The 12927-nt window shown below is 50.1% G+C and overlaps 1 protein-coding gene across 2 annotated transcripts in view; it reads right to left on the reverse strand.

Annotated features, from left to right (window-relative positions):
• HGD (homogentisate 1,2-dioxygenase) overlaps positions 1-12927 on the reverse strand; it is a 39373-nt gene that overhangs the window by 17851 nt on the left and 8595 nt on the right. For both annotated transcript variants that reach the window (XM_063294604.1, XM_063294602.1), the window contains 2 exons: positions 12641-12729; positions 2891-2996 (listed from right to left, as the gene is read on the reverse strand). In XM_063294604.1, coding sequence (XP_063150674.1) covers positions 2891-2996; positions 12641-12729 — 195 coding nt within the window. The remainder of the gene's footprint in view (positions 1-2890; positions 2997-12640; positions 12730-12927) is intronic.

Consider the following 12927-nt stretch of genomic DNA (forward strand, 5'->3'; position numbering starts at 1 on the left):
CCATTTCTCTAACACAGCCTTTCTCAACCTTTTGACTCTGGAGGAACCCTTGAAATATTTTTTCAGGCCTTGGGGAACCCCTGCACATTTAGGCTCAAATATAGGCCAGAACTTACAAAAGTATTATATTTGTTTATGTGTAGGCCTATATATATGCAATAACAGTGTTTTTGAACTAAAAATAAAGAATGAAACTCACCTTTTTAATGCGAAGTTGCCCAAATTTGAAATAATTTTTTAAATAAATTGTGATCTCCCAGAGAACACCTAGTGACCTCTTGCAGAACCCTAGGGTTCCATGGAACCCTGGTTGAGAAACTCTGCTCTAACATATCAAGATTGGTTTGAATTTTATTTCTGTCTTCTGGGGTATTCCACCCCAGAAAATTCCACCCAATTTTGTATCATTTGCAAATCAGATTAGCATTCCCTCCACCTTTTCAACCAAATCTTATAGTATTAAAACTATCATATCTGTTTGTAACCTTTAACTGGGCAAAATGGTGCATCATAGGCCAACAATTTTTAAACCTAGGTTACCTCAATTGGGCTAACTTACAGAATGCATCCAAAATCCAGGATCCAAGACTCCCATGGAATTGAAATTTGGCAAATTTTATACATTTTATGACATAATACAAAATGTCATAAAACATTTCCTGTGGTCAGCTCCTGATGTTTGACTGTGCTATATACTTCAATATGAATGATATGGGCTATTTTCAAGGAAGATACAGTACATCTCTGAATACCTCCCTGAATTTTTAAGAACTTTTCCAGTGAAGGCAGTACATCAGGAGCTCTGCCATTGTTGAAAGCACTGAGGAATCTGGTAAGGAAATATCTCTGAAATGATGACCCAATGGGTTATGGGTTGTCTAATCGCTAATATGATGACCCAAGAGGTCATGGGTTGTCTAGTCATTAATAAAAATGTACATGTACCAGTACAAGATCCAATATACAACCTTATAGAACGAATGCAATCTTGGGCTGCATCAACAGACATATAGCAATGAGATCAAAGGAAGTGATTGATTCGCACTATGCTGCACTGGTCAGACCACACCTGGAATACAATGTCCAAGTTTGGTCATCATCACAGTACAAGAAAGATGCTGAGGAACTGGAAAGGATGCATATAAGAGTAACAAAGATGGTGAGGGGGTTGGAGGCTAAATCCTACGACTAATGGTATCTTCAGCATAAAGTAGAAAAGGCTAAGGGGAGATATGATGGCAGTTTTCTGATAACTGCCGTTACAGGGAAGAGGGTGTGGATTTATTCTCTATAGATTCTGAGGGTAGGGCAAGAATCAACAGGTGGATTCTTTGCAGAGAGAGATCCAAACTTGAACTAAGGAGTGATTTCCTGACTGTAAGAGCTATGAAGTAATGGGACAGACTGCCCCCTGGAATCATGGATGCTCCATCACTGGAGGTTTTCAAAAAAAGGTTGGAGGGTCATTTGTTTGGGATGGTCTGAGGATGCCTGCTCTGAGCAGAGGCTTATATTTGAAGACCTCCAAGGTCCCTTTCAACCCGATAGGTTGAAATTCTGTATTACTCTACTTGATATCTCAGTTCCAGTTTGAGGATGAGGAACTACTGATGAGCACTTGAGTATGAGTTTTGAAACAGCTGTGATAAGTATTAGTGCCAGCTGACTTAATTTTTATACCAATCAGCCACCACTTTAATTTGATAAGTAGAATTATTATGATTGATCACACAGTCAGCCAGATGTTTAGACTGGATTTGGCATTTTTGTCCACCTATCAAGTCCTTTCCAAGGACCTGGGATAGGCAATATTGTTGTTTAATAATATTAAAGGTATCATTGCAGGATGTAAGCTGTTCCAAGTTAAAGCTGCCTTTGCAATTGACTGATGTTGATTTTGTCAATGCTGATGGTGTTCAAGTGGTGCTCCAGATGTTTTGGGATTGTCCAAGATGCCTATTACTATTACTATGCTTTCTTTTGCCACAGTTGTTCTATTTCTATTTGCAGGTCTTCGTATTTTGTGATTTTCTCCAGTTCTTACTCTTCTATTCTGTTGTCTCCAGGTATTACAATGTCCACTCTCCAGACTTTTTTGTCTTAGCAACAATTGTTAAGACTGGGGTATTGTGTGGCAGATGCTTGTCTGTCTGAATTCTAAGGTCCCAGAACACTTTAGCATCTTCATTTTCTACTACTTCGTCTATTTCGTGGTCCCATCAGTTCTTGCTTGCCCTATTATTATTATAAATTTATTGGCCACCCAACTCCAGTGTACTCTGGGTGGCAAATGTAATGAGGGTATCTTTGCAAACACTTTCTTAAAATTGAAATAAAATGCATCTGCTAAGGAAGTTACCAGATCAAACATGAGATAAATTTAAACTCTCAGGACTGGTTCTAACCAATCCATGCTGATTTATTTGCAAGCTGTATACTGATCAATTTCTGTTATCTTCTCAAGAACCTTCCCAGATATCTGTGTTTGACCGTTTGGTAAGTAGTTCCTTGGTCCATTTGTTCTCCACCTTTTGAATACAGGGATAACGAATGATGAGATCCATTCAAAGCAAGTCACAGAGGTGGAAGGGTTTGTTTTGGGAGATTATAGCTTATGCAGAGTGTGGAAAAACACCTGAATGAAGGCTTCTAAAAAAATTCAACCAGAAGTGATTTCAAACTGAACTGTATGGGGAAAATGGCACTCAGGAGAACAACAGCCAAGCTGGGTCTGGCTAAGCCTGTTGGGAAGTTATAAAAGTGAATGGCAACAGTAGTACCCTGGAGCCATTATACAGAAACAGGATATTTCCTTTCCATGAAAGGAGCCAAAGGTTTTTATTTCAACTGTAACATTCTTTGCTTGGGTCCTTGCATTAAATATGATTACCTGGTTGGGTTCAGGTTCAGTTCCATTCCAGTTATGTGTCAGATAACCCTGATCAATAGGCTGAAAGGGCTTATGGCAAACGGAAGGCAGAATTCTATACAGCCAGCTAGGGAGAAAACAAATGCAGAGAAAAGAGGAAAACATGACTATCCAAATACTGGTAATATTCAGTGCTTTGTTGATCTGTGATATCAGCTACAACTTTCTTCATAAAATCTAGAAAATGAACTGCACCTTCCAGGTAATTACTGGTCTCCCGCTAGAGCAATAGGGGAGAGAAAAACCCCTTAAGCATATAAATCTGCCTTCCACTGGAATTACCCTTATTCCCCTTAGCTCCATATTGTCTCCTGTGCTTTATGGTGAACTCTGGGAACTCAGCAGCACTAGCAGGGCATCCCCAAGGGGCAGGGGCAACCAATATCCCCAAGTGGTGGAGGGGGGAGCATAATGATGGCCAAATGAACAGTTCTTTATGCCCAGACTTGAAGGGGAAACAGAAAGTCCTAGGAAATTGGACTTAAGGAAAGAGAGTTTCCATTTCATTCAGGAGCTCAAGGTGGCTTACGAAGTGCTTCTTCTGTTTTTCCCCACCACAACATGCCTGCTGCTTGGTAGGAATTGTTTTGGACTGGTGCAAATATTCAGACTGTGAACGGTTGAGAGTTACAAACAGTACTGGTTTCTAAAGATTATGTAACTCCTTGGTTTAAGATCTATGCCATCAATCCAAATCTTACTTGGAAATTTAATGGAAATGAAATCAAAATAAGAACTCTTCCCTGTCTCATCAGGCTTATGCCTGAAGGATATAATGCATGAATATAATCCATGTGCATTTCATTATTAACTGGAGGGCCAGTTTGATCTAGTGGTTAAGGCACCAGGCTAGAAACCAGGAGACTGTGAGTTCTAGTCCCACCTCACGCATGAAAGCCAGCTGGGTGACCTTGGGCCAGTCCCTCTCTCTCAGCCCAACTCACCTCACAGGGTTGTCGTTGTGGGGAAAAGAGGAAGAGGAAGGAGTAATAGGTGTGTTTCCTGCCTTGAGTTATTTATAAAAATAATAAAGGCAGGATAGAAAATAATAAATAAATAAATTCTGTTGTCTAGAGATAGCAACCAGCACCTTGAATGACAACCAGAAACGCACTGGTAACCAATGAAGCTCAGCAACAATGGTGCAATATGGCAATATTGAGACGGACAGTAAACATGTGGACTGCTGCATTTTGGAACAGCTGAACTTTCTGGGTGCCTCACGTGGTGCAAATTGGAGTAATCTAAACCAGATGTTCAAGTCTTTTATTACTTTGTAACACTCCTAAATCATGAATACAGTTAACATTGCTATAATCAGTTCTTTCAGAGTTGCTCAGCCTCCCTCTCCAGTACTGGACTGCATGTATCTCCTGCTGGCTGAACATTTGTGTGTAGGGAGGAAATGGATGAACTGGAGCACATTCATCCTTTCTACAAAAAGACAGCTTTGCTAATTTTGCCAGAAAGTGTTACTAAGAGTTCTGAGCTTGCAGTTTTTTAAGAAGCCTTTCCACTGCCCCATGCTGGTTAGAATCTATATTGCACAGGGCGGCAACATTTCGGTGGCCATAGCTGCTGATGGAGTGATACTGCAAAGTAGGTGAAGCTGCATACTGTATTTACCTGGGTCAAGACTTCATTTGTTTGTTTGGAAGACAGCTTTTTGAACTGTATTAAGCCTATTTTAGATCAAGCTAGAGCTTTCCTAGTTTCCTTGTGTTAAAATAGTGAGAAACAAAATTCTTAGAATCGTAAAAACATTAGAGGTTCCAAAAGGGGGCTCTGAGCCATAAGCTGGCCACCCATATGGTGCATATTTCCATATGCACACTTGACGCTACTCCCTGCCAGAAGAAGGATATATTGCAACGCTAAAATGTTGTTCCAGAAGGCTTATTTATTAGGGATAGACAAAAAACAATTTAAATCTGGAACATTTTGAGGGTCAAGTGCCCCATTTTGCCATTCTGTAAATCATCTGAGCTTGAAACACCCCCACTGCCAGTTCAAAATAAAACATCCCTTACAGATTCCAAATTTAAAATGGAGTGTTTTGAGCTCAAAGTATTACAAATTTGAAATATTTGGGATCCTGTGATTTTGTTTTGAGTGATGCACCATAATTTATTAATTTTAATAAATAATCTGTCTCATGTCTGCATGGGTGAATAAAGGACACTACCAGACACCCATCCTGGAGAATCAGATTTTCCTGGGTGGGAGTGTGGGTCACAATTTAATATAAAAGAAGGACAAAATAACTGCCTGACTCTAAATCCAGGTATCTACAGGTACTAACCCAAGAATTCCATTTAATTGTTGAGACTGAATTTGATCTAAAGGATTAAGGGGTTAATCATCTTCTTGCAACTTTTAAAGATGTGGTAAGCTTCTTTGACTTTTTTTTCATATTTTTTACATTCATATAAAGTTGTTCGTTCGGACAAAGGAAAAGCCACTGAAGCTAGCCTAGAACACACCTGAATGTGCATCAGTTATTTCACCTGATTTCAGCATTCAGCTAATATCATGCAAATAAGATATTTTCTTTCACCAGGAAACATCTGCTAGTTTCTGGTACACACCAACCCTTTCCCACTTAGTGTATTCATAGTGGGGGGGAAAGACACAAAGTGCTATTCCCAAATATAATGGCTCAGTGTCATGCGCTGCCTACCTCTGAATAACGTTCAGACACTGGGTTGCAAAGCAGGCTCTGGTTTATTTCAGGATAGGTACAACGTTGTTAGAAAAAGCTGAGAGTGACAGGAGCGCGCCGGTGCGGGGTTTAAATACCCCGCGCCGGTCAGCGCCCCCTCGCTCTCGGTCACGTCACCCCCCTTTGTCCCATGCGTTGCCCTGCCATTGGTTGAGGGTTTCTAGGATCGCCCATCCTCAGGTTTTCATTCTTCTGCTGATTGCTTTCAGCTGGGCGATCCCCGTGGTATTGCTGCTGATGGCTTGGGTGGCTCCGTGATCCGTTTATCTATTGTTTGTTAGCCGTTAGTCGTTGTGGGTTGATGGCTACTTAACTTGTACCCCTTCACCTATTTCCTTGTCATTGTCATGAGTGCCATTGCGCTGATTACTTTAGCTCAACGGCACTCATGACATACTGCCCCCTTTCCGAATAGTGTTCTCCCCCGGGTTTCTGGGTTTCCCCCATGGAGCTGTCAAAACGCCATTTTTTTTTTTTTTTTTTTTTTTTTTTTTTTCAAAGTTCCCGCCGGAGTAGTTGTCGCCCCTCCCTTTGCTCCTCCCTCTACCACGTGCCTTCCCAGGGTGTGTCCATGGTGCGCATGCTCGGGTTCTGACCTGGCGTGCGCATGCTCCAACCACACCCTGTTTGTTTGGCTCAGTTCGGCGAGGCGAGAGGCGTGGCTGGTCGGGTGCTGCTCAGCTCCAGGTAGGGCCCTTTTTTGCTTATTTGGAGTGCGTCGCCTTTGTTGTGTCTCCTGGGCGTTGCCCCCAGGTTGCCCTGTTGACTTGCTTGCCACTCCCCCGCGGCCAAGGGGCGGGGGGAGGGTGCTGGCGATCGTTTGTCACCACCCCGTGGGCCCGGGGCGGGGGGAGTGAGTCCCGGGGGGGGGAAGGTCCACCCAAGTCGCGGGCTTGGGGGGGGCCCCTTCCCTTGGGGCACGGGAGGCGGGGGGAGGCCTGCGGGGGGGGGGTTGGTTTTGCTGACCTTGATTGCGGTTTGTCGGGGTATGCCCGGTGGAATGCTCTGGTCAGGTCAGGCGCTTTAACGTTGTGCGCCGCCACCCATTCCGGGTGGGGGAAGTGTTTCCACCTGACCAGATAGTGTAGGGTTCCTCGTTGCTTGCGTGAGTCGAGGATGTCCCTTATCTCGAAGTGGTGTTGCCCGTCGATCATAAGCGGTGCGGGCTGAGGCGTGCTTGGGTGCCATCGGGAGGTGGTTGCCGGTTTTAGGAGGCTGGTGTGGAACACCGGGTGGAGCCTCCGGAGGTTGTGTGGCAGGTCCAGGCGTATTGCTACCGGGTTCACTATTTGCGTGACTCGGAACGGCCCGATGTACTTAGGCCCCAGTTTTTTCGAGGGTTGGGTTGACTTTAGGAACTTGGTGGAGAGATAGGCCATGTCCCCCGCCTGGAACGTCGGTTGTTGGCGCCGGTGCTTGTCGGCCTGCTCTTTGTAAGCAGCCTGTGCCTCCTTCAGCGCCGCCGTGATTACTGGCCATGCTTCCGCGATCTTCCGTCCCCAGTCGCTGGCGTCCACCTGGGGTTCCGGGGGTTGAGGTAGCTCCGGTATGGGGATGAAGTCGCGCCCCGAGACCACTTCGAACGGGGTTTTTCCCGTGCTCGTGTGGACGGCGTTGTTGTATGCGACTTCGGCGAACGGGAGCAGTTCAGCCCAGTCGTCCTGGTGGTAGTTCGTATAGGATCGTATAAATTGCTCTAAGGTGGCATTAAGAACCTCAGTGGCTCCGTCCGTCTGCGGATGCCAAGCCGTAGACAGGGCCTGTTGGGTCCCCGTCAGCTTCAAGAAGGCCCGCCAGAATTTGGAGGTGAACTGTGTGCCCCTGTCGGTCACCACACGTGCGGGACATCCGTGTAGCCTGTACACGTGGATGAGGAAGAGTTTGGCTAGTTGTTGTGAGGATGGGACTGACGTGCAGGGGATGAAGTGGGCCTGCTTTGAGAAGTAGTCCTTCACCACCCAAATGGCCGTTTTCTTCTGGCTGGGTGGGAGGTCCACTATAAAATCCATAGAGATTTCCTCCCATGGGCGGGAGGGTTCTGCCACCCGTTGCAATAGCCCCGCGGGTTTGCCTGGTGCCCGTTTGGCCCGAGCGCACGTTGGGCAGGACGCCACGTAGGTTTTTACGTCTCGCCTGAGCGCGGGCCACCAGAATTGCCGCCGTGTTAGGTGTAGGGTCTTGAGGAACCAAAGTGTCCCGCTTGCTTGGCGTCGTGTGACCTATGCAAGATCGCCTGGCGTTGCGAGTCCGGGACGTAGATTCTGCCTTCCCCCCATGCTAGGTCTTGCGCCATCGTTACCTTGTCGGGGTTTGCCAGGAACCAGGGGTCGGTTTTGAGGGCGGCGGCGAGGTCCGTGCGCATTCCCCCTGGTAGTTGCGGTTGCCTTCTTTCCGTCGCCGGTTGTCCCGCCGTCGGCTGCGCCGTAGCGTCGAGCTGCCTCCGTGCGCCGCTTCGGGTGGTCACGGCCATCCCCAGTTGCGAGGCGGATAGGACCGTCCCAATGGTGTCTGGGGCGGGCTCTTCGTCTTGGGGCAGCCGGGAGAGGGCGTCGGCCAGGAAGTTCTTCTTGCCCGGCATGAACTTCAACTGGAAATCAAAGCGGCTGAAGAATTGTGCCCATCGGACCTGTTTTGGGCTAAGGCGTCTAGGCGTTCGTAGGGCCTCGAGGTTCCGGTGGTCCGTCCAGACCTCGAATGGTTGGGTGGCTCCCTCGAGTAGGTGACGCCATGTTTCTAGTGCCGATTTCACCGCAAAGGCTTCTTTCTCCCAGACGTGCCATCGCCTCTCTGTCTCGGAGAACTTCCTTGACAGGTAGGCGCATGGTTTCAGGAGCCCCGTGGAGTCTTTTTGTAGGAGGATGGCTCCCAGGGAGAAGTCTGAGGCGTCGGCTTGGACCACGAACGGCCGTTCTGGGTCCGGGTGCGCGAGGATTGGCTCCGTCGTGAACAGCGCTTTCAGCTTGTCGAATGCGGTCTGGCACGCGGGAGTCCAATTCAGCACTGTGCCTGGGTTCTTGGCGCGTCTGGTGTCCCCCACCCCTTTGGTTTTGAGGAGGTCCGTTAAGGGTAGGGCTATCTCAGCGAACCCCCGGGCGAAGGACCTGTAGAAATTCGCGAATCCCAGGAAGCTCTGTAGTTGCCGTCTGTTGCGGGGCCGCTCCCAGTTTAGTACCGCTTCGACTTTTGCGGGGTCCATCTCGATGCCGTCCCCGGAGATTCGATACCCCAAATAGTCTAGGCGGTCTTTGTGAAACTCGCACTTTGTGGGCTTTGCATAGAGCTGCGCCCTTCTGAGCTTGTCGAGGACTTGCCTGACTAAGGTTACGTGTTCCTCGTATGTTTTTGTGTAAATAAGGACGTCGTCGATGTAGACCAGGACCCCTTTAAACAGATGTTCATGCAGTACCTCATTGATGAGCTGCATGAACACCCCAGGGGCCCCCGCGAGTCCGAAGGGCAGTACCTTGTACTGGAAAGCGCCTAGGGGGCAGTTGAACGCCGTCTTCCATTCGTCCCCCTCCCTGATTCGGATGCGATAGTACGCCTCGCGCAGGTCCAATTTGGAAAAGACTTTGCCCGTGGACAGGTGGGCGAGCATGTCCTTCACCAGGGGTAAGGGGTATTTGTTGGACAGGGAAGCCGCGTTTAGGCCCCGGTAGTCGGTACAGAGCCGTAGGGTCCCGTCTTTCTTCTCCCGGAATAGGACGGGGGCTCCGACCGGTGAGCATGCTGGCTCTATAAATCCCCTGTCTAGGTTTTTATCGATGAACTCCCGGAGGGTTGCCATCTCCTTCGGGGTCATCGAATAGATCTTTGGTCTAGGTAGGGGGACGTCGGGCAGTAGGTCGATTCGGCAATCCGTCTTGCGGTGGGGGGGTAGTTGGTCTGCCTCTGCTTCTCCGAAGACCTCGGAGAAGTCGGCGTATTGTTCCGGTAGGTCTGCAGTGGTAGCGGCGTTGTCTTGTGTGGTCGCCTCCGCTCGTCCTACCGTGGGGTTGCTTTTGCCAGCTGGTACTGGTGCTCGATACTCGCCGTCGCCGAATGTGAAGGTGCGGGTCGCCCAGTTGATCCGCGGGTTGTTTTTCGCGAGCCATGGCATCCCCAGGACTGCAATGGGCCGTCCGATGGGCGTGACTACGAACGATGTGCGCTCGGTGTGAGTGCCCATTTGCAGGGTGACCGGCTCGGTTTGTAGCGTGGCTGGTTTCCCCCCCGCTGTGGAGCCGTCCAGCTGGTGGAATGCCAGCGGCGTGGGGAGGGGGAAGCAGCGGAGTTCGAGTTTGGCGACTAGGTCGGGGTGGATAAGGTTTTTTGAGCACCCCGAGTCCACTAGTGCCGCGGCCGTGGTGGCTCCGTTGCCGGCAGAGAGTTGAATTGCTGCCAATATTACGGAGCTTTTGTCGTTTCGTTGAGGTGGTTCGCGTTGCTGTCCCGCCGCCTGCCTCGCCACGCGTTTCAGGGCAAGCGGGGAGCATTTCCCGCCGGCTGGTCGGGGTCGGTATTGTCCTCTTCTCCCCAGTAAGCGTCCCAGCCCTCTTCCGGTGTCGCTGTGGCCACGGTCATTCGGCGGTGAGGGGGCGGCCCCGGGTTGGGTGGTTTGGGGCTAATTTTCGGGGCGGGCTTGGGCGCGCTGGTCGGCGGTCGGTTGGCGAAGCAGTCCGCCGTCTTGTGCCCTAATTTGCCACACCTCCCGCAGGGCTCCCGGTTGAACTTCTTTTTAGGGTATATGGGGCCGGCCATCCCCCCGTGTGGTGCGGGTACCTTTTTCCCGACGTAGTTTGTGTCTTCCGTGGTTGTCATAAGGAAGGTGCGGTGCGCGTGTTCGGCTTTCCCCGCGAGGTGGATCCACCCGTGTAACGTTTCTGGGTCGTCGCGGTAGAGGGCCCATTGGAGAACGTCGCGGTTGAGCCCCTTCTTGAAGATTTCCAGCAGGGTGGTCTCAGACCAGTCGCAGACCTTTCCCGCGAGGGCTTTGAACTCCAGGGCGTAGTCAGGGACCGTGCGTGCGCCCTGTTTAAGTCTCTGGAGTGCGCTTTTCGCCCGTACTTTGGCTAGGGGGTCTTCGAAATAGTTTTTCATCTCGTTGATGAAAGCAGGGAAGGTGGCGAGGGCGGGGGAGCTGGACTCGTACAGTTGGACGTACCAGTCCGCCGCCCTGTCTTGGAGTTTGATTGCCACGGCGCCGATCTTGTCGGCCTCGGAGTCATAGGAGTGTCCGTGCCTCCCCATGAACTCCCTAGCGTTGGTGACGAAAAACGAGAGTTTTGAGGGGGTCCCATCGAAGAAGATGGGGAAGTCCTTTGGGGCCCGGGCGTTTTGCGCGGCCCCGCCTCTCGCTTCCCGGGATGTGGTGTCGGCCGCCTGTGCCGTCTGCTGGCTTTCCGCTGGCTCGTGTGGGTTCGGTGCTTCGCTCGGGGTGTGGGCTTGTGCGGGGACGTCATTGGGTGGCGCGGGGGGCATAAGCGCCTGGAGCATGGTCCGGAGTTCCGTCAGCTGAGCCCGCATGGCCGCGAGTTCAGCTCGTGCCTCCTCGTCCACAGCCCGCACCGCCGCTGGGGCCGGTTCCGTTGGCGCGTCCTCGGGGGGGGGGGGTTCATCGTCCCTCCACCGCGGGTCCGCTTCCTCCTCCGTCTGATGGGTGTCTCCGTCGTCCTCCTCCGTGTCGAGCACCGTGGGGCTGTCGCTCCACGCCCGTTGCTGGGGTGCGATGTGGGGCGCGGGGTCCTCCGCTGGTTTCGGAAGTCGTGCTGCTCCCTCCCGCGGTCGGGTTGCCTCCGTCGCCATCTCCCCTTGGGGTTGGAGCTGAGGCTCGGGTCGGGTGGGGCGGGCGTCCATGGCTCCGGGAGTCCGCGGTGCCTCTGGCCTCGGTCGGTCCTCCTCTGTCTCTTGCCGCGCGGCTCGCCCTCCTTGCCCGCGCCGTTCCGGCCTCATCTTGCTGGTCTTCTCGCCGTCTACTCCTCCCGCGGCTCGTTGTCGTCCGGTGGGGCTCGGCGAGGCTGAGTTTATGACTCTCAGCTTTATGTCATGCGCTGCCTACCTCTGAATAACGTTCAGACACTGGGTTGCAAAGCAGGCTCTGGTTTATTTCAGGATAGGTACAACGTTGTTAGAAAAAGCTGAGAGTGACAGGAGCGCGCCGGTGCGGGGTTTAAATACCCCGCGCCGGTCAGCGCCCCCTCGCTCTCGGTCACGTCACCCCCCTTTGTCCCATGCGTTGCCCTGCCATTGGTTGAGGGTTTCTAGGATCGCCCATCCTCAGGTTTTCATTCTTCTGCTGATTGCTTTCAGCTGGGCGATCCCCGTGGTATTGCTGCTGATGGCTTGGGTGGCTCCGTGATCCGTTTATCTATTGTTTGTTAGCCGTTAGTCGTTGTGGGTTGATGGCTACTTAACTTGTACCCCTTCACCTATTTCCTTGTCATTGTCATGAGTGCCATTGCGCTGATTACTTTAGCTCAACGGCACTCATGACACTCAGGTTTTGTGCCATGCTGGGAAAAAAGGAAGTATGAGAGAACCGTTTGCCTCAGCACACCCACATCCTTCTTTTCTGCTAAAGCCTGACTCAACAGGCTTTCCCCCTTTTCCTTCACATTGTTGTTTCCCATAGTGTTTGTCCTGCTTAGTTGCAGGATCTGTCTGTTCTTGTGCTGTGCTTACTTAGTTCTCACAAGTGAAGCTACTGTTGCGTGATGTGACAAGGGGTTTTGTTTTTCAACCAGTTTGTTGCAGAGGCTGATGTTGATTTGGCACGAGACGGAGTGACTGGCCCAAGGTCACTCCATTAGCTTCCATGTCTAACAGAAGACCAGAACCCAGGTCCCCCTGCTCCTAGTCCAGCACGTTAATGGCTTAACATTTTATTCTGATGGCTAAGCCTACCACTAATATATATACACAGAGGCCAAAGTGCCTTTCTCTTTTAAAGAACATTGCAGTGGATTCCAAGGCCAATATAATTACACTGTTTCTCCTAAATTCACACATACCTTCTCCTATTGGAGGATCGTGAACAAGTGAATGCTGACCCTGAGAGCTGTTCAGCATACAGCCCATACGGACAGACCTGAGGATTATTCTAAATGAATAGAAATAATGAATTAGAATGAAGTTTTCTCTTTAATATACAGATTACATAAAAGAATGATAATCCTCCAGGATTCAACTGACAGTGATGACCTCATATTTTGACAGACTCCTTGAGAACACTTTGCATCTCCTTCCATAGGAGACTCCTGAGTGTCCAGGTCCTGTGCACTATTCAAGGACACAGCTG

This window comes from Candoia aspera, chromosome 2, assembly GCF_035149785.1.
Source record: "Candoia aspera isolate rCanAsp1 chromosome 2, rCanAsp1.hap2, whole genome shotgun sequence".
Taxonomy (NCBI): domain Eukaryota; kingdom Metazoa; phylum Chordata; class Lepidosauria; order Squamata; family Boidae; genus Candoia; species Candoia aspera.